The 24,922-nt window shown below is 42.7% G+C and overlaps 1 protein-coding gene across 2 annotated transcripts; it reads right to left on the bottom strand.

Annotated features, from left to right (window-relative positions):
* Positions 1-2,740: 2,740 nt before the first annotated feature.
* On the bottom strand, positions 2,741-9,447 carry C4H11orf87 (chromosome 4 C11orf87 homolog). 2 transcript variants are annotated; one of them, XM_048417326.3, is made up of 2 exons: positions 9,239-9,447; positions 2,741-8,165 (listed from the first exon to the last, which is right to left on the bottom strand). In XM_048417326.3, the coding sequence occupies exon 2, from the start codon at positions 7,907-7,909 to the stop codon at positions 7,319-7,321; it is 591 nt and encodes a 196-aa protein (XP_048273283.1). In that variant the 5' UTR covers positions 7,910-8,165; positions 9,239-9,447; the 3' UTR covers positions 2,741-7,318. The 2 variants fall into 2 exon arrangements, with proteins under 2 accessions (XP_048273283.1, XP_085544884.1); XM_085688758.2 differs by lacking the exon at positions 9,239-9,447 and adding an exon at positions 8,302-8,778.
* Between the last annotated feature and the right edge of the window lie 15,475 nt (positions 9,448-24,922).

A 24,922-nucleotide genomic window follows, 5' to 3' on the forward strand; every position in this document is an offset into this window, starting at 1 on the left:
ACAGCTAAGGAAAACAGACAATTTATAGGATTATAGGGATGGACCCGATGAGATCAAAAAGTGGGGTTAAGAGCACTCATGTCTAATGTATCTTATCTGTAAGGTATGGGAAAACGAGATGCTGTTTTTAGAGACAGGAGCATAATATTATCTGTATCAGTTCCAATCTGGGACACATATGGAGATGGTATATTTGGAAAAAAAAGATTAGACTTCAATATTCAACCCAAAAGAAATATATATAGCTAATGTGTCATAGATTAATCCTTGGCTGAGAAATCCAAAGAACAAGAAAATGAATCCATGCCGCCCCAGTAAGAGCAAGCAATGCTAACATCCATCCTTCTATTACACCAAACAGCTGAGGTTACAATGTACACTTCCTGGAGTGAAGCTATGATTAGAGATTGGGTTTTTAATCACTAATTCATTCTCGTTGCTGCCTTCCAGTAAAGCTAGTTGCTCATTTTCACTTCAGTATCCAATACCCAATAGAAGTCCATCATCTCAAGGTTAGAAATGCCTATCCACAATTGCAGCTCCCGGAGGCTAGGGAGTGTGGCAGTCATGGGTATATGTGGCAGACATAGGGAAGTGGCTGTGCCTTCTTGGAGACCAAATAGTGACTTAAGATTAAAGCTCCAATCAGTAGTGAGTTATTCTTGTCAAACTGGAAGGGTTAGAGTGGGTAGCAATGGACCACAGACAAAGTACACGGTATCCAAAATGAATAAGCAGGACACAAAGAAAACTGTCAAATCTTGCCAAGACAGGGTAAGATGGTTTTAAAATATTTCCTGCCTCTAAAAATGGCCTGTCAGTTACACTAGGCCTTAGCCAAAGTTGGTTGCTTCAACGTTACAAATGAGACTTTGGGTGATTGCTCAGGTAGCTAATTGTCTCCGTCATATTCTGCTGGCTTTGGAAGCTGCTTGATTGCACTTCCTGCCTACTCAAGTAATATTATCTCTCTTCTCAGGCCTTCCATGGGGTTGAAGATTAGATAGTCATAGTTACCTTCCTCTTATGATTTAGCCAAGCTTATTTCCAATGTAAGATTTAGACTCCTTAAAATAGAATGTTTGTTTTAACATTTGTCATGTGTTCCTTGCTTATGTTGTTTGATATTTACTCTTGTTGCATATAGTTTTGTATCGGGTTTGGATCACTCTTGTTTAGACAAAAGGGGGAGATGATGGGGGAAACCTTGTTAGTCAATTTTCATTAAGAGGTGGAGCCCAGGTAAGTCATGGCTTTCTGGGATCCAAGGAAACACCTGTGCACTGCCCAGGTGCTCTCTCTCTCTCTCTCTCTCTCTCTCTCTGAGCCATTCCCGCGGGACATTGCTGTGCTTGGATTTCTCATTTCCTGTTGTGAGTTTTCTCCTTATAATAAATAAAAATATAATTGTTTTAGCCTTTAGCTAGCCTGGTTATTTCAACACAAAATGATCAAAATCTTCAGGGAAAGAAGAACAAGGCTTAATGATGAGCACATTTGCTTTGCATAAAAGCAGAGGTTTGCTTACAGGGGCTGTTTTGAGACTCTTACCAATAAGCTTCCAATCACGCTTCCTACTCTCACCCCAGCCATTGCTAAGAATGAAGCACTAGGGACCTGAGGAAGAGGAAAGTTAGTGACTGTAGGAAGAATCTCTGGAAGAGAAAAGGGATCATGAGGAGAAATCGCTGCTTCTTTCAATCTGGGGCAATTTTAAGAAAAAATAATAAAACAGAAGAATAAAGTGAGATAAGTAGCTATGAAGGATTTTTATTCCTCTATAATCGTTAGGAGCCAAAAAGACTGTTGGTAGTGTCTGATGAACCTCTAAACAGATTTGAGGGTAAATGACACCCCTACATCTACTCAGATAGTGGACTGTGTGACCTTAAAAGTGTGAGGCTATACAACTTCAGAAGAAACGCTGCTGTGTGACATCTAACACGTTACAAGACTCTCAGAGTTGAGGTGGTAGGGGTAGTGATTTGATTCATGACCCTGAGAAAGAATTCATGCCTTTCAATGCAGGTCCAGGGCTCAGGAACGCCAGACCCTCACTGCATAGGGAGGTGGAAGGAGAGCAGCTGGCAGAGCTAGGAATGGTAAGGCCGGGATGAAGAGTTCTGCGCTAAATTACAGACTGGAGACAAAGGTCAGGGTCTGAGACTATGTCAACAGCTGTCAGCAGGAAGGCAGGGTGGGACAATAGCAACACACAGTAAGGAACATCCCCGGCAAGCTGCATTTCAACAGGGCTCAACTAAGGCCATTCGGAATTTGTGCGAACCTGAGGTATCCCTCTTTAAGGGCAAAATATGGCTCTCAACACATTTCTTCCTGATAGACTAGGTTAGCAGCGAAAGGGAAAGAGGAAATATTTTCAAGACTTCAAGTTGGTACCTAAAAGAACCCCTGAATTCTCACACTAGACTCAATTTACTGGGTTATACCAAATACACACACATTCTCTCTCTCACACACACACACATACACACACTCATACACTCTCATGCTCTCTCACACACAACACACACACACACACACACACACACACACACACACCACACCCACTCATCCCTTCTCTGAGATACGGCTGGTTTGAGTGGAAGAGCAGAAAGCTGCAAAACCATTTTAACTGTCTCCTTTAGAAAACTGTATCTAAGTGTAACGGAGTAAGATATTTAAAAAGCCTGGCATGTTATATACTACATTAATAAGGAAATAGTGTCCAAAAAACCAATTAACAAGAAAACTCTTTTATTGATATAAAAGCAAAACAAATTTTTTCATGAATTCTAGTACCTGTTTTATTCTATCTATTGGATATGCTCAAGTTCAAAAATCACTTTTTCTGTGGGTGCTGTCACTTGTTGTTAACCTCTCTGTAACAGCAGTCCTGTGAGACCATGAGTCTCAGCGAAATATCCTGCCTCAAGTAGGTAAAACAACTTGAATGATTTATTGTCCCCAATTAAAGCTAAGTCTGTTTTTTTTTTCTCCGCTAAGCATTCCTACATGGCACCAATGGTACCATCAGGTTGGTGGTAACGATAAGCATTGATGGCGAGCCATAATATCTGCTTCTCAAATGTTACCAAATAAAGGAAAGAAAAACAAACCAGAATCCGATTTATATTCATCCCAGTGAGGAACTATCTTCTTGTGTAGATGGGGTAATTGGTTCTGTAACATCTGCAAGCCACAATCTTTGCCTTCAAACACGAACAAATGGCTTTTCAGATTCGAAGCCTAGATTCACCAGGGTAAGTAGGTTTTAGAAGTCACATTAAAGTTTCTGGTTTTAATTTAGCCCATAACTCTCAGATAATATCCATTAGTAATTTCTCAGCCATTATTCACAGAAAAGCACATAAAGCTTATACCTATGCATTATCTAATCAGTTCAATGGATACAGATAAGAAGGGAGTAAAAGTAAATGCCAAAGTAATGTTTAAAGCTAAGTTGTCCATATTTTCAAAACAGTTAATTGCCAAATTAAACAAATAATAGTATATTTTCATTTTACTTTTAAATAAGCAGATACATGTTGTATCTTATACAACGTATGTGTTGAAAAAGAAAAAGAAAATCCAAATTGCAATCCATGATTGTGGTCTAGATGGCTACAGAGCTTTTTTAGATAGATTTTTTATTCCACCTAGATAGCTGGACCACATTGATATGGTCATAACTTCATTATCATTGCTACATTTGAGTCACTAATATAGGAAAGGAAGTTTATCTAATTACCAATTTCCCAAGCTGAGGAAGACTCTTCCCTTCCATTAAATAAAGAGAAAGTCATTCCGATTTGACCCCAAAGAAACAAGTACATGCATTTACCTGACTTCTCAGATCCTCTCTGGATCAGACGATGGAACAACTATTTGGTTTCAATCTCATACTTATAATGACAGAAAAGAGAATACAAAAGTCCATTGTAAATTTGTACAAAATGTATGCATATATAAATACATATCTATGGGTGTATATAAATTCTAAAGATTATATCCATCTACATCTTCAAGAGTCAGAGTCCCATACAATTGACACGTTGGCATTCTCTCCCTTATTTTCTCATTTTTTTAAAACAGCAAGAATCAAGCATGCTACCTTATTAATACTGAATAGCAAGTGCAGGAGTTGAGCTGTAGCTATAGAGGGTTGAAGCAATTAGTTTGACTGGACATCAGTAAATAAAATCCTTAGAGTAAATTTAGCTATTTCCATATTGCCGTTTGTTTCATAAAAACAAAGTCTTGAATGTCATATGGGCCAGCTGAGTTCACTAAGTAGCAATCTAAACAGAGTCTATAGAAATTTGCATTGTTATATGCTTATTGCAAGAATTTGGTGTGGGATCTGATCGACTAGAATTTCATGGAATTCTCATTCTAGCTCACAGAAATCTTGTGACACCACCAGGTTCACAGCATATTAAACTCAGAATGAAATGTAATCATCAAGTTGCGTCAGCTTTGCACAGGACACTATCAAAATATTAAACCCTAGTCAATTGATGGGGAAAGCCGTAGACACTTAAAGGTGCACAATAAATAGCACATTATCGATGTGTGCTTATGGTTAGAGGTATCAAGGCTTTTTAAAAATACACATAATTAGCTTATTTCTTCTTCCCTCTATTTATTTTGGAAAAGTATATAGGACATTGCCCCCTAGGGTGTACAGGCTGCTTCTTGGAAGGGGATTATTATTGCATGCCTTGAATGCACTGTGATTCATAAGGCAAGAACACATGAGTCGCTTCAGCACCAAGGAAGTGGAATCAGCATCCAGCACTACTCAAAACAGAATATCTTATTGCTTTAATAAAATGGGAAATTATTCACTGCAAAATAAACAGTGCACCAAATAATGGGAAGAAAGTAAAATCTATGCACTTAAGTAGAGCTCATTGAAATGAGGACACTTCCTTCTTTCTGGGTTCCTGATTCTATTCGGACTTCACATTCAAGACCCACTCTGTAAGAAGGTGTTAAGAGATATGGTTGGATTAGGACAAACTAAAGAGCTTACTGGACATTTTCTTTCACAGGGCCTTAGTCTGATGCCCAATGTAGAGCTCACCGTAGCTAATGTAGAGTTACACTGATGGGCTCCTTGGTCCTCTGAGGGAGTGAATGCACTCTGACCTGCTACTAGGAAGTGACTAAGGCACCAGAGAGAATCTTGTTCATTGTTTAATATATTGTATCCAAAGATTATACCTGGTCTTCCTAATGATACAATGTGGCATACTTAAATGCTGGCCTGTGCTTCAGAAAAGGACTTGGATGATATCTGATAGGTGACTAAAATCAACCTTAATAACTTATCTTATAAAGACACAGACTGAGCTTGGGAAAGTTTGTAATAACCAAAAACATTAGAGGCAACAATGTCTCTGGACCTTAAGCACATACAACTTGAACCAAGACAGAGAACTGAGGGCAACTTGTGGCTCAGGAGAGGGATATGTGTGGGGTCCCACTGCCAAACACCCAGCAGCAGAGTCTAGCATAGATGTGTTTATCCTGATGTTTGAAGAGAGGACAAAAGATTTATCATCTCTCTCACTTTATTTTTTTTCCTCAATATTCTCTATGCGTTCTGGGAGGCCAATTAGGCCAGACTAAGAGAGAAGAAAGATCCTCCATTGCTGTTTGTCAGGTGCAGGCACAGAGTTGTGACTAGACAAGCTGTAGACATTTTTTTATCCTGTAAGCTTTCACTGATTTAACTTGGAAATTTGCATGTCCTGTCATCCAAATTGCCCAACATCTCCACCAGTCTTTCCCCCAGACACATACAGGACAAGCAAGCACACACACCACTGCCTCCAGGTGGTAGCTGCATGCAGAGAACCACAGGCACTGTTGAAATATTAACCATGTTTTAATAGATGGCAATTCCTGCGCATCCATTACTTGTTTTCTGTTGTGGCTGTTTCTGCTATTCACAAAAGAAAAAGGGAAACGTGGGTGTCATCTTTTTTTATAATAGTCTACTACAGAGTAAAATACAAAAGAACACTTCCGGAAACAGAAGCCAGGCCTGCACCACTGACTTCCTTAGCCAGTGGCAACCATTATATCAACAGCTGGAAAGTTAGAACAAGAATACACAGGTCGGAGGACATATCACAGAACTATAGTTTTCTTCTGCATTTGGTACCAATATAATAAGTATAGAACAAAGGTGCACTTGCTCTAAAAATAAAACAGAAACATCTTGGTTGGTTAGATACTGCATTTCCAGAACGGCACATTACCTAATACTTTTTCTTTTTTTTACATAAAGGTAACTTATGCAATGTTCAATAATAAGCAAAACAATAGTACACGCTAATCCAATTGTAGAAAAAGAAGAAAGAAACCAATCGAAACCAAGACAATCACTTTCCAAAATAGCTCCTTCTTTGGCCTGCACAACCAGAGGAAGTAATCACGAAGGGGAGACATATTCAGCACCAGACATAGCTGGACAGCTCCCGATGTCTCTGAGGCTAAAACAAAACAAAAACAGAAAGCCACCAGTCAAGTGTGCAAGTGGAGAGGACGGAGGAGGGTGGAAGGGGCAAAAGCGGATACTGTGGATTTTGCTTTTTTGCACTCGGCCAGCGAGAGATATTTCTGAAAGTAAACTCAAAAACTCTGCCCAGGGGAACCAAAAAGTGAAGAGATGATTGACTAGAAAGGCGTTACCTGTCCTAAACGTTTTTCTGGGACATTCTCTGTGGTCTCTGGTGCTTAATGTAGATATTGGCTTTATAATATACTAATGCCTGAGCCCGGCTAAAGGTGAGGAAAAGGGAGAGGAGAAAAGCTAAAGGAAACGTGAAAGCCCATGGGGGAGGGGCGGAAAGGCGACTAAACCTTCACTTGACAGCTATATACAACATCACCGGCCCCCTCCCCTCCAGTGTTAACGCCTTTTATATATTTGGTAGCTTGTGCGGTTTCTCCTCCTTACTGAGGGGGACACGGGGTGGAGAGGGAAGATGCAGCCATCGTTAACAATGAGAAGTTATGTGATTTGTCATGCGCTTGGACTGTGTTAATAATAGTGTAATAATTACTATAAATATCAATAAAGTATTATCAGCGTTATTTCTTCCTCTGAGACTTTCCTTGCCCAATATTTACAAATACCGCACAGTGCCTCGGCGGAGGAGAAACAGTAAAAGGGTGGGCAGGGAAGGAAAGAGGGCAGAGGAAAGAGGGGTCAGAGGAGAACAGAAAAGGAAGAAAGGAGGACCAAAAGCGAGGATGGCAAAGATGCTGGAAACGAGGAAGGGGTAAGGAGAGGGCTACACAATCAGGACAGTACCACCGTTTGCAAAAGGCCCTCGCCAGCTGTGTCCAAGCAGGAGGAAGTTGCGTGTGCTCCGTGTGGACTGGGGGCTGGCGGTGGAGGCGGAGGAGCACAGGGACCCTGACACAGGAGGCCAGGGGTTGAAGAGGAGGAAGAGGTGGCATTGGAGGGGGTGCCAAAGGCGGAGTCCCGGGGCTGTCTCTCCAGCCGGGTTTCTTTTCCATGGATCGGAGCTTGAACACCTGCCCGGGGCAGCCCACCACCACCGTGGCTGCCGCTGCAATGATCTCTCTCGTATTCCTCCTGAGCCCTCTGCATCTTCCGCTTCTTCATCCTACGCTTGTGGATGTGGAAAGTGGAGAGCGACAGCACGATGAGGCAGAAGATGAGAGTGACCAGGACAATCAGCACCAGCGTGGACGAGAAAGACTGGAAGAGCTGCTGTCCCACCTGCGTGATGCAGGTGCCGCCACCTGCGCCTGAGCTGCGGACACCTGCGTTGCTGCCTCCACTAGCGTTGTGGGAAGCAAAGGTCCGATTGAGGAGACAAGGCGGCAGTGCCAGCCTCAGCTCTTTCGGCGCCCTGGCACTCATCGGCGCTGGGCTGAGAGGGGACAGACCCACCAGGCTTCCTCTGTTGGACACACGGTTCCCACCAGCCAAGACGAGGACAAGAGCCCACGCCACCCAACTGCTCCCTGGCGCTGGAGGGAGTGAGCACTCCAGCCAAAGATTGAGGGAGCGACTGCCGGCAGGCAAGCTGGCCAGAGCTAGTGGCCCCAGGGAGATTGTCTCCGGTCCTCCTTGATCTTGTCTCCAAGAGCCCAGTTTCCTTTCCCCAGGCACCGTACTGCAAAGAGAACAGGATTAGTTAGGGTCCCGGCCACTGCCAAGGCAAGTGTGGCGAATGAGAGGAATCTGCTACCGCTGCCAAGCGGCCCTCAATTGGAAGCTGTCATCTCCACAACCCACCGACCCAATCCTACCGCTCCTAGCAGCGCTGGAGAGCGGCTGCCAGCTGCTCCGCTGGCTCAGATGGGGTCTGTGTCCGCACCGCACCGCACCGCACCGCGGAGACACTGGTTACTCAGCAGAGAAGGCAGCCGCCCTGCCCCCTGCACAACTTTCTAATTGTCACCAACAGTGGCCGCCAAGGCTGGCTTTCTCTATCTACTTCCCAGAAAGCCAATTGCCCTCCTCTCCGAGCACCATGGACCTCTCTTCTCGGGATTTACTCTCGCCAGCGTTTGCTCCGAGCAGGCTCCCTGTTCGCAGGCTTCCTTTCCCATCCAGACACTTCCACCCTGGACCTTCAGATCCCCAAGGTCCTAGTCCCAGGGGATACATTCCACTGCCTCTGTCCCTGGCCACAGCTGACACGCTGGATCTGGCACACAGGATCATACTCGACCTTTCTCCAGCCTTCTTCCCTGCTACCTTCCTCCCCCTTCCTCCCCATCAAAAACAGCTGAAGCACCCTTCTCAGCAGAGGCATATCCTCGCAAACGCCCCCCTCCTCCCCATCTCCCTGAGCCTCCCACTTGACAGCATGCTGTATCCTTTTTCTTTCTCCCAGAGCAGGAACTAGAAGGGGAACGGTTCCCGCCTGCAAAGTTTGGGGAACCGACCTTGTCTCTAGCCTTCCCCGGGCCCTGACCTCAGGGCCCGGAGGCTGTGGTAGAGGACCAAGTCAGGAGGACCCGCAGCAGGCAGCACAGCTCCCTAGCCTCTCCCAAAAGGCAGGTGCAAACTGTTGCACTGCGGAGCAGCAAGGCAAAGCGCTAGCCTCTGCTGGGGCAGGGGCGGGGGCCGAAGCTCTGACCAGAGGTGCCTGCGCAGGCCGCGGGAGTGGTCTTACCCGCCCACATCCTGCCGCTAGGCTCCCTAGTCATGGAAGCCTTCAGCCAGACCATTGTCTCTTACCTGGAATGGCCAACCGGCTGCAGAGAAGGAGCCCCCGCCTCGGCTGCAGTGACGGCTGCAGAAGGCGCGGAGCGCAGGGACCAGAGACAGAGCCGCGCCGCTGCTGCTGCTGCTGCTGCTGCCGCCGCCGCCGCTGCCTTCGCCGCTGCTACAGGGAGCTCAGCTCTTAGCCTATTGCCAGAGAGGCCGGTGACGTCAGGCAGCCACCGCCAGGGCTCCAAGCCACCCCTCAGGCCCCCACCCACCCTCATACCCAACACCTTGTCCTGGCATAACAACCTCGCCAACACCATTCTCAGTTCCCTGCTGTCCCCCAGCTTTGGGGCTGGGAGGAGCAAACCCACCCCCACCCTAACCCCCACCTCCACCCTGCCAGCAACCCACCTTCAGCACTAGCGCTCCTTGGTCTGGGAAAGAAGCAAGCTTCGGTTCTTCCATTGCTCTGAGCTTCATCCTCCACCGGTCTCCAGGTACACGGTTTTGCCTCAGGAGAACCTTGTCCCCTGGGGGCATACTTTCTTCCTGTTGACTGATCAGAGTTCTTGCTACTCCCAAATCCTATTTTTGCGGCCTCTGATCGATCCTAAGCAATAAACCGCCTGTACTAGAGAGATGACAAGGACATTTGTCAACACCACTGTGGCAGAATCCGAAGCGGGGGCCTAAATATGCATCGGAGACCCCGTTGTCTCCACCAGTCACCAAAGTATGTCATTCCATCTGCTTTTTGACATCGTCCCTCACACTCCTTCTCAAGGTTCAGGCTCCATTCGGTGTATTGAACACCCCTTCTCTTCTGAGGATCTCACCTTGTGAACACACAAAGCACACATGGGCTTAGGAGGCTGAAAGGGGGAAATAGGAAGAGGAATGCAGAAAAGCGATGACCTGTAAAAATTCTCAGCATTGTACATGCTGCTTGACAAGTGTCCCTTCACTGACTCTAATTTTTGTCCAAGTGCCTGATGCATTAGCTTTTCAAGTTAAATGCATACATCTTCTAGAAAGACTCTCAGCAGCCTGCCAACGTCTTGTATGTAACCAGCAAACGACTACTTTGGAATACTTGCAGAAACAAGACTAGTGTACTCTTTTATAGTAGCCATCTTCAAAACCGAGCACGCTTACTTATTTTTCATGCACGTAATTGGAAAAGTTGTCTTGGAATACTAACCAAAGTCTGTACAGTCTTTAAGGACAGTCGGATAACTCATTAAAATTGTTTCTTTCTTCTCTCCCATCTTGTGCACCTCCTGTCTTTGAGTCTAGCAAAAGTGTGCAATGCTTACTCTCTGAGTTGGATGGTGAAGCCTGTGTTCCGGCCTCTCCTCCTGCCATGAATCGGGAAGGAAGGCTCATGGGAACACTAGATGCCACATGCCCACTTGTATCAGCTGTAGCTGTGAAGTGGGGTCGGATATGAAAAGAAAAACAAGATTTCTCCTTCTGACCCTACATTACCGTCTAGCTCCCCTCCAAATCCTCACTTCCCTCTTTCTGCTCATGCCATCGATGAACGATACATTATATCCTCCCTCCATCCCAAATCTGTTTTCATTGATTTGAGGACAAGGCATCTGGGGCTCGGGGAGCAGCAGCGTTAAAGCATTTGTGTAACATGCAGAAGGCCCTGGGTTCTATCCACAGCACTAGAGAGGAAGGAAGCACCGGCTCTATCTACACAGTTCTGTCGCTAAGGGAGAGTGCCGTCAACTGTTTAAGCTAATATTAGTACACGCTGAATAAAGCTCAGCTCCTTCAGACCCCAGATTGATGCCCTTCACTGCCAAAGCCACACAGTCAATGATGACCAGTGACCTGGATGTTTGCGTAAGTCTTCCTTCCCGGAGGGAGGGGGCCTGATGGTGCAACCTTGCTTGCTTCACTGTGACAGCTGAGGCTTCGCTATGAAGACCTGGCAGGCAGTGGACCATTTTGTGTGCCCTCTCTTTCTTCTTGAAAAGTTGAGTCTCATCAGCCTGTTGTAAAGCAAACCCATTTTTGAATATTCCAAAAAGAGATCTGGTTATTTAAAAAAGAATCTTACGCAGGAGATGGGGGGAGGGGAGAAAGGAAAGAAAAGAAAAGAAAAGAAAGTTGTCTTGTTTAAAAAAAAAGATTTTTAAAAGAATTAACCCTTTGTGTTCTGTTTTCTAGATAGGGGAAGTTATTGGGTTTCTCCTAGAGGGAGACATATCTCAACAATATCTTATAATAGGATTATAATGTATTGGTAATGGGACTCTTCTTCCATGCTCTTATTCCTAATTATGTGATGTGTGATGGGGTTGTCACTGTTCTCACTCTTCTGTTACAAATGAGGATTAAGAGTGCTCAAGGAGTCTGTGCCATTTCACACAACCTGTGGAAAGACAAGGTCGCACCCTAGATAACTTACATCAAGTCACAGTTCAGGGCGATTTGGAAGACAATGCTATTGAACTGCAAATGTTTTAGGTAGATTACCTACCTGGTACACTTTGCCCTCTCTCTCGTTTTGTTTTTGTTTTTGTTTTTGTTTTTGTTTTTGTTTTTGTTTTGTTCTTGGAGACAGAGTTTCTCTGTAGCTTTGGAGCCTGTCTGAAACTTGCTCCATAGACCAGTCTGGCCTCAAACTCACAGAGATCCTCCTGTCTCTGTCTCCTAAGAACTGGGATTAAAGGCGTATGCCACCACCACGGCCCAGCTCCCTGTCTGAGGTGCTAAGGATACAAGTCATTGGCTTGCCTAGCATGCTCAAAGTTTTGGATTTGATCCCAGAACGTTTTAAAATTGGGTGTGCTAGTATATGCCTATAACCCTGGTACTCAGGTGGTGGAGGCAGGAGGATCAGAAATTCAAGGTCACCCCCAGTCACATAAGGAGTATGAGAGCAGCTACAGAAGACCTTGTCTCAAGAATAAATGATATAAAATATTTGAGTATATACTAAATAGAAGGACACTTAAGTTCAGATTTTTTTTAATTACTTATTTTTATTTTATGTGTATGAGTGTTTTGTCTGTGTGTATGTCTGTGCACCACTTGTGTCCCTGGTACTTGTGGAGGTCAGAGAAAGGACACTGGGTCCCCTGGAACTGGAGATATACAGATGGTTATGAGCTGCCATGTGGGTGCTGGAAATTGAACACAGGTCCTCTGGAAGGGCAACCAGTGCTCTTAACCACTGAGCTATCTCTCCAGCCCTCTCAGAATGTTTTTAACATCCTTTCTTCCTTCTGTCTACAACTTCTTCACTCTCCCTTTCTCCTCTGCCTCTCTGCACATATGCATCTCTATTTCTACTTTGTATTACCATTGTCTAACGAGCCCTCCTTGGATTAAATAAAAAACACTAGAGAAGGCAGATGTGTTTGAAATCAGAGGAGGGGACATAGGAAGCCCTTGTTGTTTGGATCCTCACCTTTATGCAGCAGTTCATAGACCTCCACAGACTCCCTTGGACTAGGTGATCTAGTGTCAAAGCCATGGCACTGTTCTAGGTCACTTCAGGAGGTCGTTGGGGACCCTCATTCTATGTGTATGACGTGAGCCCTTTAGCTGTCAGAGAAGCTACCAGTGAATATGCAGATAATTCTGACATTATGTCTATTCTGATCTCTTTCGCTCCCCCCTCTGAACACCTACAGAGGTATGTCTTCATGGTATCGTGTTACTGTCAACTCAACTCCTCCCCCACCCAGCCCGTAATAAATTACCCAGTTGCTAACTAAACAAGGCACAGAAGGAAATTCTTGGTTTTGTCTAGTCATTTATGTCTTTCTCAATTCAATCTTTCCGTCTGCAAGCAGAAAACAGCAATGATAATAATAATATCTTCTTTGTAGGACTATTTTAAGTACCAAACACACAGCAAGCATTTTTAAAACACAATAGTTTCTTAAATTATAAAGAAAATCACAAACACTGACATTTCATTCTGGGAAATAAAAATGTTTCATTGTTTTAGACTGCCAAATTCCAAAAATATTCATTTTGAGAGTTAGCATCCTTGTGTAAAGATGTCTAGAAAGGTGAGGGAACAAAAATAATGACGGAGAATGCACAGTCATAGGCCTGGGATGTGGCCTCTAGAGATGCCATCGTGGGCAGGTACCACAGCATCTTTGAATGCCGGTCATCAGCAGGTATCACGTACTAAACCTCAGTGCAGGAAGGATGTTTCAACTCGTCATCTCTGTGCTGTGAACACTTCCCTAAGTAAATAGTAGGTTATCACCTGGTGGCAATTGTCTTCAAAGTGGATAAATACATACTTAACAGATGAACTTTAAAAACATCCAGGAGGGAACGATGTGTTTTAAGGAAATTATTTTCCAAGTCCTTTACCCCTGTGTAAACTTTTCTCTTCAAGTATATCTATTTGGGTTTAAACCTTATCTTTTGTTGTCCTCTCTCACTTCTCCTATTTCACCAAAGGTGAGCATGTCTTACCAAGCACCAATCCTACTCTTTCTTATGCAATGCTCATAGTAGAAAATAATTTTGAAGGGACTAAACAGAGAAACCTAGAGGAGATGCAGCTCCCGAAGGAATGAAAAGGAACCGAAAGAAAAAAATTCAACATCAAAAAAAAAAATCTGTAACAAATATTGGCGGAATTGTACTTTCTATCATGCAGGGGACACAGTCATTTTAAGGCTATGTGTCTTATCTGCCTCTATATTGATTTATCTTGAAATTTAAAGGTAGTATGTTTGTCACAGAGATGAAAGTATTATGGTTCATTTAAATTGAAAAATGAGCCCATTTTCTTTCTTGGAAAAAAATAGCCCTGGCTAGACTGCTTCTATTGATAATTTGAAATGGATTTTCTTGACAGATGATATAGAAGACAGAGTCTGCAAAGTGAATGGTTTCACCTATTGCTCTGATGATTTGGTAAAATAGGGACCATATGGGATAAGAAATGTGTTAGAAACCACATCTTTTGCAACTACTTCATTTATGCATATGGGCTTTACATGGCAACGAAAAATTTCAAAGGGGTCTACTGTTTTCCAAATTTAGTTCAGAGAACATACAGGCAAACAAGCTTTGAGAATTACTATTTTGAAGTATCTGACTCTTGGTTAAACTGGAAGGACTCAGTCATAACCTAAACCCCTCAGGAGTGTCCAAAGAGATGTCTAACTGGGGTGGAAATGTAGACCAGATGACTTCTGTAACTTAGAAATACACAAAGAACATGACTTCAGGTCAAAGTCAAGGAATTCAAAACATATTTCCTTCCCGCCTCACATGAGTATTTGTGTACAGATGTATGTATGTGCAGGACAGTACAAGTGAGTGTATACATTCGTGTGTATATGTGTGCATATGTGTGTGTGTGCATGTGTGTGTGTGCATTCATATGTGTGTGGATGTACATGGAGCATAGAAGAAGGAGAAGATGCACAGGCCAGAATTATTGTTTCTCAGAAGCTGTCCAGGTTCCTCGCTGAGACCAGGAGCTTGCCAATCAGGCTAGACAGACAGGCTGCTGGGCCTCAGGAATGCACTAGGTCTCTGCCTAACCAGTGCTTGCATTTAGAGTGCAAACTACCACACCCAAAGTTGTGTGCAGGTGCTGGAAACCTGAACTCAGGTCCTTAAGCTGATGTGGTAAACACGTTACTGACTAAGCAACCTTTCCAGCCTCCTATTTCATCCCTTTTATACCTCAAAATTTATTTCTCTAGTGAAATCTCAAAGCCCACTTAATCTGAATATAAGAGCACCAAGATTTTCTTCATGCTACATTATCTTCAGAAGTTGTTGTATTCAACAAAGCCCTACTGTGTGGCCCCTATATGCCACAACTTATGCTACGAGACCACAGGGAAGTCTCTAAAAGCAGGCACTTGCATCCTAGTCACACACATGCTCACAATCTGGTTATCTGTCCAAATACAAAGAATTTTCTCATTCTCCAAATTTCCAGTAAATCATCACTTACACCAAATAATAGAAGAACTTATAGCAAGATAACAGAGGGAGGTGGGTAAACAGAAATGGACCAACATAGATCAAATAATTGATAAAAATCTTTGTGATTTTGTGGATTATGGGAGTTCTGGATCGTGATCAGAAACCCTGCAGGATGTTTCTTTAAAGTGCTGTAGGCTGTGGACCTGCTTTTCATATGACAGAATGACTGGAAATATCTTTACCATGCATAAGAAGATATGCCTAGACCAAGCATTATTGACATTTAGAGCCAGATAAAAAACTTTTGGTTGTAAAAGGCTGTCTTGTGTATAATACTGTAGGGTATTATAATAAGTAGACTTCTAAAGATGGTTCCCAAGGTTAAATGCAATGCTTACTCAGAAAAAAACCAATCTAGGTACTGCTGTGAGAGGACTTTTGTAGGTGTAATTAAAGGTCTAAATATTTAACTGTAAGATCCAGAAATAAATCAGGTAGGGCAAATCCAATCATATAAGCTCTTGCAAAGAATGGATTTGTCTCTTGCTAACAACACAAGAGGAAGTCGGCAATTCAAAGCATGTGGATATTCAACATGGTAGTGTTGACTTAGAAGATGTGGAGAGCCAGGAGCAAGCTCAGGGATTGGTTTAAGTGAGGGCAAATCCTGTGGCTGGCAACCATCAAGAAGTGGGGAACTTGTCACAACTTAAAGGAACTGAATTCTGCCAACAACCTGGAAAATATAAAAAGAGATTCTTCCCCAGAAGTCTCCACATAAGAGCCCAGTCTGACTGATACCTGGATCAGCTAAGACCCTAAGCAGAGAACATGATGTAGATGCTTTTCCACTCTTCTGTCAGCCTTTGATTGAGAGAACCAAGGAGTAGTAAGTAGGCGTTTGTTTTAAGTTAGATTATTACTTATGCAGCAGGAAGTTGATGCAGACATTTACCCTACTGATCTACTCCCTAGATCCCCCTCCCTGGTGTGACAACCTAAACTCTGTATAGCCATTGCCAAATGTTAATGGAAAGGACCACAGATCACCCCTGATTTAGAACCACTAGTCTAGACATACATCTTGCCCTTATAGAGTTAGAAAGAGTAGTCTAATGTGAGCAGTTGGCATCTTGAGCTCTACCCGTATCTCATCATGATTTCACTTACTGTTTTATACAAGTTAACTTTAACTAAGACTGTGATGTGGGAATAGAAAGAGACATCCAGTAATAAATCAATCTAGAACAACAGGAAAAAAAATGAGTTCAGGAATCAATCAATAAGATCTGGAAAAAAAACAAATAATTCTAACACAACTTATCTCCTACTATTAGAAGTGAAAGCTCGTACCAAGAAAGGGGAGGTGAGCTTCCTGAGTTTGACTCTAGCTTTGGACATTGTACAGCTTCCCCACCCTCCTTTTTATATGGTGTTGGTGGCTGGAGTCAGGGTCGTCTGTGTGCTAGGTGAGCCCTTTCACACAAGACTATGTATTTGACCCTGGATTTTATTGTCTGTAACATAAAAGTGCATAGCAAAAGAGAAACACTTGATTTAGGTCACAGATACTGTAGCTGCTATCCGATGAACTCCTGACAGAGCACAGTGACGTTAAGTGGCTTCCTCCACATTGTATGCAGTCATCACAATTCCTTCTGCTGGGTCCTTCTGTGTAAAGTAAACATCCCTGCGTCCGCTCTGAGAACCGAAGAGTAAAGTCCAATGGCCTCCTTCTTTTCAGCATCACCGGAGAGAGCTTGGTATCACTGTACCTCTGTCCAGTTATGTAGAAGATTTCCTCCGTCATTGGATGAAAAGTTGACATGCATGATGTCCCCCGGAGTAAATTTTATTTCAAAGATACATCTGCATTTTTAAACTACAAATATAATACCTGACAATTTACGAAGTATTTTGCAATTGGGGTTGTCTTTGACAGGAAGCTTGGAACATGGAAAGTAATAATCTTATTCCTTTAGCCGGTGTGTGTGTACTCTGTTATAGCTAGCCTCTACGGGAAGTCTTTCTCCAGCCAACTGGCTTCTTTCTTGTGATAGTTTTCTCTTCCCTTCCCCTCACCTCTTCGGCTACATTGTAACCGAATAGCCAGCTATCTCCACAGGCTCAGATGTTTACCACAATCTGCAAATTCAAAGTTCACATTTGACTCAAATGTTCCCATCTCAGATCTCAGGGCCACACTCTTTGTTCATCAAAAGAAAATATTTTACCTTTAACTTAAAAAACTTTCCAGGATTTAGTCTTTGCATCTTGTCTTCACTCACGTTCCATCTCATGCCTGTCTTTCAGCTGATTTTGCCTTTCTCTCCAAGAAAAATGTCCTCCGTGACAGCCATGAGAACTCTTCTGGGACGCACACCGAGCCCTTATGAGCAGTTTGCTGGAAACACACCTAAGCTTAATGATGGTATTTACCGATGATCAGTCCCACAGACTTCATAATTACTGTTGTTAACATGCTTAAGAACTGCCAATAACACTGCAAACCCCCCTCCTCCATTCCAATACATCACAGATGGAACTATTCCTATTCAGTGTGACAGGGAGGACCCTCACCTCTCTTGTCATCATTGCAATATTTCTTTTTATCATCTGTTGGACAAGAATCTGAAAAAAATTATTCCTAGGCTCTCTTTCAGTATCTCTTAGTTGCGGTTTCGGTAGAGCATGGGGCAAGAATTTGAATGGAAGTAGTGTATTTAGAAGTTGTACTGAATAAATACCTCTCCTAGAGCGAGAACGTGGAATAGGAAAAAATGAAAAGCCATGAAAAGAAATATTATTAAGCCAACTACCAATGAAATCTTGTAAACAGCGCCAAATGCCCACCTCAGGATCACCCTAGCTCAGAATCAAGGGACTTGTGCCATTTACAGATATGGAAAGAACCTTAAGTCTTCTTCAGTTTAAGTTTATGCTGGCTGCTCCAATTCCCTAGTATTCCCAGCTGCTTCCACGCAAGTGTGAGGGTCTCCTCCAATTCTAAAATCCCTTAGGCACAGAATTACTTGTAATTATAAAGCAGTAGAATAGCAATGAAATGAAAGGGTCTCAGGATAAAACAATTATATCTCCCATAAGCACGTCCATGTGGCCCACGTACATTACAAGAAAGATCATAGTCCCTTTGCCTTGAATGACCTTGGATAATGCAGACTAATTTGATTCTACCAGCCTTCCCTGAGTTGCCACCAAAGCAGCCTGTCATTTGTCCTCTCAATTCCCTGCATGAGAATTAGACAGAGCCCAGTTCCCTAACAAGAGCTTCAGCAGTGACTACACCATGCTCTCCAAATCCACCCCCATTAAACCTCAAACAAATCTAAGACATTTTTCTCCAATCTTTGTACTTCTTGCCATTATGGTCTGCTTTTATAGCTCTGATTTAGTTGAGACACCAAGATCATGAACGTAACCATGGAATATTTTTGTTATAATTTATCATAAGGAAGCATGAGGATTAGTTTGACATGTCTCTTGACATCTGGTGTCTTCTCAATTCCATACTTCTGTAGGAAAGAACTCTAGTTAACATCCTTTTATAGTAGCAACAAAAGTCACCTTGGTCAACACTTCTCTGGGACATCATCTTCAAAGCTAAGAGAAAATGTGAAAAATTTCACAAAGGGCAGTAATGAGGGAGGTGATCACTGGAAGCGTAGATATTTACAGGACACTAAGCACTCTATAGGTGTTCCCCTTCAGCCTTTGCAGCAGCTCTACAATCTAGGTTTTGTTATTTCCAGTATGAAGGAAATGGGCTTGGAGTTTTCCCCAGTGCATATACTGGTAGTAATTGGATGGATCTAGACAAACCTTTCCCTGACGCGCTCCAAAGCTCTTGATTGTTCAGCTAGCCCAGAGACAAGAATCCCAAACATCAAATGTTACTGGATATTGGAGAGATGGATTAAATGTGTGATGTACATTGAAAACAACTATCTGTGTGGTAAGTAAATCCTAGTGCTGATCTTAAAAAGGACAAGACCATGACCTTGAGCTGAGTCAGACCATCATCCTCTATTTTGCCAATTTAGACAGTGTGATGATCATGAACTAGAAAATTTATGTGTAGACTCCAGCTCAGACATTGTTTATTCCGAAAACTTAGATTAATCATGGAATTTCTTTGAGCCTTGATTTCTAATTATAAAGCTATTTCTAATTATAAGTGAATGGTACAGCACTGGTCAGGAAAAAAGTCATCCCTGGCCTGGCTTTGATGCTAAAGGGTCAACAGACATCACACGGAAGAGAAGAGTCCTCAGCATGTTTACAGTTGATGGGGAATACAAAAGGAAAAATCAACTCTAATATTAGTTGATGCCAATTATTGGAAAGAATTTCTTACAAGTATGTTTATGATCATAATACATAGAGAAAGTAAACTAAAATAAAAAAGGATATATATCCTAATTAACACTCTAAATCACTGTTTGAGGATCAAAGAATATACTGTGTCAGGATTGTGTCAATATATAAGGATCTTAAGAGTGTAATACTTTGACCCCTGGGAATTTGATCAGATAATCCAAAGAGGCTGAATTTCCTCTTTTTTTTTTCGATAAGAGAATTAAGCAAGTTCAGGATTACTAGGGTATCATACTGCATAAAAACACATCTTTTAAATTTTCACTTTTCAACAAGAGCATTGAAACTTAATATGCTGCTAATTCATTATTTAAATCAGGTATTATGCCAGTAGGGCTGCTTTGTTTCTCACAGCATCGCACAATTCAAAATTATCTGCACATCTGTCATTCTTTATTAACAACAGAGAGTTGTCATTAAATTCACCACCTCTAGAAATAAACTCACTGGAAACAAAACCAACCAATGAGGACTTAAGAGTCCTAATGTCTTTCCCAACCCCCAGCAAGGTGCTACTCCAGCGAGGGCAGGATGATCGCCATCTTCAGCAGTCAGAGAGGAAAGAAAGACGAAAGGGGAAAGTGCTGACGAGGTGGGAGGGAGTAGACGGGGGTGGGGGAGGAGGGAAACTGTGGATCTGTTATGGTTTTGAAAAGCACCACTCCAAAAGGCTCCTGTATTAGATTCATCCCAGCCAATGAGTCTATGAAAAGGTAATTGGATCATAAGGGCGATAACTGCATTCATGAATTAACCCATTGATGGATTCAAAGCTGAGTGGATTGTTAGATATTAGGCTGCAACCAGAGGAAATAATCACTGAAGACATCTCACTGAAGGTTATGCTAGAAGTCTAGCTACAATTATCATCATGGGAAAGGATTGGCAGAGGGGTGAATGGATTCACCCTTTAGACCAAAGTAGAGCAATTGGACATTGGGGGATACATTTAGAAGAGTTTCTTTGCATTCAGTTTCCTTTGCATGTAATGGCAGTCCAAACTGCCTACAATACAGTTCTGGGATGCTAGTGTGAGCCACTAGGTACAATCTCTACCATGAAAGTAAGGACAACCCTTTTGATCAAAGTTTAGTCTGGTCGGAGGGGCACTGGAGCTTGAAAGTTGTAGAAAACAAACAAAATTCCCAAACAGTCCCTGACAACAACGGAAACAGTACAGTGGGAATCCAACAGCGATGCCTGGAAGACACTGCCTAAAACCTGTTCTTACCACAAGCCTGCTACAAGAAACTTCCCTTTCCAGTTAGGGTCATTACCTATCTTGTAAAGGTTTCGTGGTAGGTAGGCTATAACTCCTTTTACAAAACTGAGTGAGCAATTTCTGAGGCCGACTTTAACTCAACATAAGACCAAACTTTCAAAGAATTACTCCAAAATAAGTAACTGAATTGGGTGAGAGTTGAAGTTCAACTCTATTCATTCCTAGACCAAGGTCACATTTCTATGATTTTAAACCCTTGCAGTGACACTATAGGGTTGAAGGAAGTGTGACATTCCAGAGCTAATCTTTGATGACAACTTGATGCCCAGGGAACTGTGACTCTCTATTTCTCTCAGAACAGAAGCCTCCGAGATCAAGATGGTCTAGGTTCTGAAAAATGACTTTTAGAAGGCCAGAAACAAAATGACCAACACAACAAGGATGCCACTCAGAAGAAAAGGTACTGCATGTTTGGAGGTCAGCAAAAAGTCAGGTACCTTGAGCTCAGCCCTTATTCTCTAAGCCTCCCCCCAAAAAATGCTTACCCCACTGATATCCTGACCACAATTAAACAAACTTCTAATGGTGAGACCACAGCATGCAAGTCACAGGGGTGTGGGTGGAGTCAGGGGGATATGGCATTCAAGAATGAGCAGACCCCAGAGTGAAGAATGAAGCATGCTTGACGTAGGAGCAGTCTCCTGGGCACTAGCTTCCAGGATAGATCTCCATGCCATGCCCATCTATATGTGGCATCAGAGATAATGGCACTGTTGAAATCAGTCCTATGGAGGAACTGCAAAGGCCCATGGGAATCTCATCAGATTTACCCTGCTTCAATATGAGCTCTCTCAGGCACTGCTGATGATACCAATGTACGAAAGCCTGCCGCAGCCTAACTGAAGAATTTCAGCAATAAGTGCCAAGTTTGCATGCCCTGTCACTCGGGGTTTCTACATCACTTTTGATTTAACCTGACACCATGACATGCATGCAGCATGGCCTTCCAAAACAGCAGGATGATACAGGCAAATCACAAGCCTAAGAGCTGACAGGCCAGGATCTAAAATCTGTCTCTGCTACCAAGTATGCAACGATAGGTATGTATGTTTCTGACAATCAGCCTCAGCTTGTCCATCTGTAAAACAAAACCATAGTAACACACGGGAAATTCTGAGAGCTGGGTTCAAAGAGGGTGCAAGGATCAAGTTAAAGAAGATTCTAGGAGGAGGTCAGTATGTGTTTATTCTCCCCTTCTACTTCCTTTCCTGTGTCTCCTTAGAATGCACTGTGCCCTTCAAGAAGCCAGATGCTTTCTCCACTAGGGTGTGACACATTAAAAATAGAATACATCTTCAATGATGGCTATGTGATCTATATAAAATAAGGCACCTTCTGCCAACTAAATAAATAAAGGAACACATGTGCTTGTTCTATTCCAATTTAATCTGTCTGAGAGCCTGGAGGTCTCGATGAGGTAAATATTGCTTCCACTCTGCCCTTAGAGCAGTGTTCCCATTGAATTTGTCTCAGTTCCTCCTTCTGATGTCATGCTGATGTCTCCCTAATAGGTTGAAAGCACTTTGTGAAGGATAGAGATTAGTGCGATCGAATAATCACTAAATTTTTGTTTACCTTGGCTGTTCTGGGTAACTTACTGCTCCTAATAGGAACCAGCACAGATGCCTGCATTGCCTGTTTGCAGAGAATCAAGTTCATCAAAACACATGCTCCCAGCATAGGACATAATGAGATGCGAGGTGAGATGGAAGCTGCCTTGTAGACTGCTGGGGTCATGGGACTCACTACCAGTGTCGGTGCCTCCTGCCTAGGCAGACCTGTGCCCTCTCATGCCCCGGGAGTGTGTTCCTTCATTCTCATGTGTTTATTTGTGTATTCTCGTTTTCATTAAAATTTAGAAAAATAAAACATTTGTTCTCCATACTTTATACATAGACAATGCCCAGTGGGTCGTGAATGAATGTCCAGGCCACACTTCTAAGTCCTCTGACTCCACATGGGTAGATCAGCTCTTCACGGACTCAAGTACTGCCTTAATATCCAGATATGTTATTTTTCTTCTCTTACTTGAGGTCAAATGTGTATGCACTGCAAGACATTTAGAAAATGCATCCATGAGGAAAAGAGCAATTCTTAGTGGCGACACTTAGATGACTCTAGGCTTAAAGAAAAATTATACTTCAAAAGGTAGACTTATGATCGCCACAGTTCAGTGGGATCTACTGCTTGATCTTTCAACAGCATATCATGACCATCTTACTAAGTTAATATTTTTTTCACCTACCTTTGAGTGACTGCAAAGAGGTCAAAGCATCATAAACCCTACTTTATTCCGAAATTAACACTCTTAAAGGAGCATTTAATAGCCGAGTCTCCACTTTCCTCCAAGTCTGTTCCCATTGAATAAATTCTTGAGAGTAGAATTGAAGGACTTTTTTTTATTAAAAAATTTAAATATTCTCCAACTGTCCTCTAAAGATCAAAACTAAACATACTGCTGCTTATGGGTTTATTCCTAGGAAGAATGTAAAAATATTGACATCTGGGGCAGTGTCTCAGTCATCTGTATATTTAACACCCACTTTTGTATATTATGTCATTAAAAGGATGAATGACTTAATAAGTGTTCTATTTTTCAAGTGAATACAAAATTTAAATCAAGTTGATGATATCTTCCCAAGGTTTAGTGTTGTCTGGCAAAATGAGATTTGGGGTTAATGTGCTTTCTGACATTCTATTATTTCACAGTTCTCATAGGAAAATCCATAACCAAAGTGTTCTAGGAATAGTGCTTTTACATACTTTACAATGTATAACCACACTGATGGAACATACATGTCTATCACATATCATTATAATGGTGTAGAAATATACAAAGGTGTGCCCAGCATTCTGTGGAAACTAGGTTAGGTGATGTGATGGGAAGCTGCTGAAAGATGGTATAGAGTTAACCAGAAATTTGCTTCTTTTCTAGAAAGAAATCCCTTTATACTCATAGGATTTTCTCTCTTATTGGTAGCAGAAAATAGTAGGCATAATTATCTTGAAATTCAGCTTCCTTGGTTATTTTGCCCTGAGCAATGAGAAAGCTTATCACAGGATGCTCTAGGATTGGTTCAATCACTTCCAAATTACCCAGTATAGAATTCTGCCTGCTGGTTTCTCTTTACCCAGACCTCCTGGTACACTGGCAACAGACAAATGGCTGCACAGCCTTCCAGGATACCTGGGTAGCAATCACATCTACTTCTGAATACGTCTTTCTGCCAGTTCCTTATGTGGGCAGCCACGGGACTGACTGGCATTCTCAGACTGACTTATTTCTGATTATTGCTTCATTGATTACTTTGTTAGTAAACCAGTGGTTGCTTATTTGAGAGTCTGCCATGTGATACCAAAGCTGATAGACTAGGGGCAGATGCAAGGTTGTATCGAGGGCAGAGTAAGACATAATCAAGATGCACTGGACGTATTGAAAAAGAAAGTTCAGATGGCCCTGAATGGTGTGGGAACGTTGTCTGTATTCTGTCAATCATGTTTTAAATAAATGCTGATTGGCCAGGCAGGAAGTATAGGTGGGTCAAGAAGACAGGAAGTAGAGGCGGGGCGATGAGAACAGGAGTATTCTGGGAAGAAGGAAGCTCTTCCTGCAGTCCAGCCCAGATCACCGAAGAAGCAACATGTGACTTGCCCTGCTGGAAAAGGTACTGAGCCATGTGGCTAAGATAGATAAGAATTATGGGTTAATATAAGTTACAAGAGCTAATAAGAAGCCTGACCTAATGAGCCAATCAGTTTATAATCTTATGGAGTCCTCTGTGTGATTTTCTCTGGGGCTTGCCGGCCATGGGGAACAGGACAGGGCAGAAACCCCAATGAGCAGGCCCTTCATGTTACACCTGAACATGATTCTTGAGATGATTCCTGAATAATGAAGCCCTGATTTGCTGGGCAGGCCGGATAGTGTGGGGAAGAATGTAGAGGAACATGTGTGTGACACAGATTAGGGGACTAATCAAGGAGCAGTGGCTGTCCTACTGGTGTCCCTTCTCAAGCCTCTCTTTATCTTGTCACTGTCTCACATAGGGACAGCCAGTAGAAAATTCTCATCCTTTGCAATGGTTCTTGAAAAGCTT

Source organism: Myodes glareolus, chromosome 4 (assembly GCF_982192425.1).
Source record: "Myodes glareolus chromosome 4, mMyoGla1.1, whole genome shotgun sequence".
NCBI lineage: Eukaryota > Metazoa > Chordata > Mammalia > Rodentia > Cricetidae > Myodes > Myodes glareolus.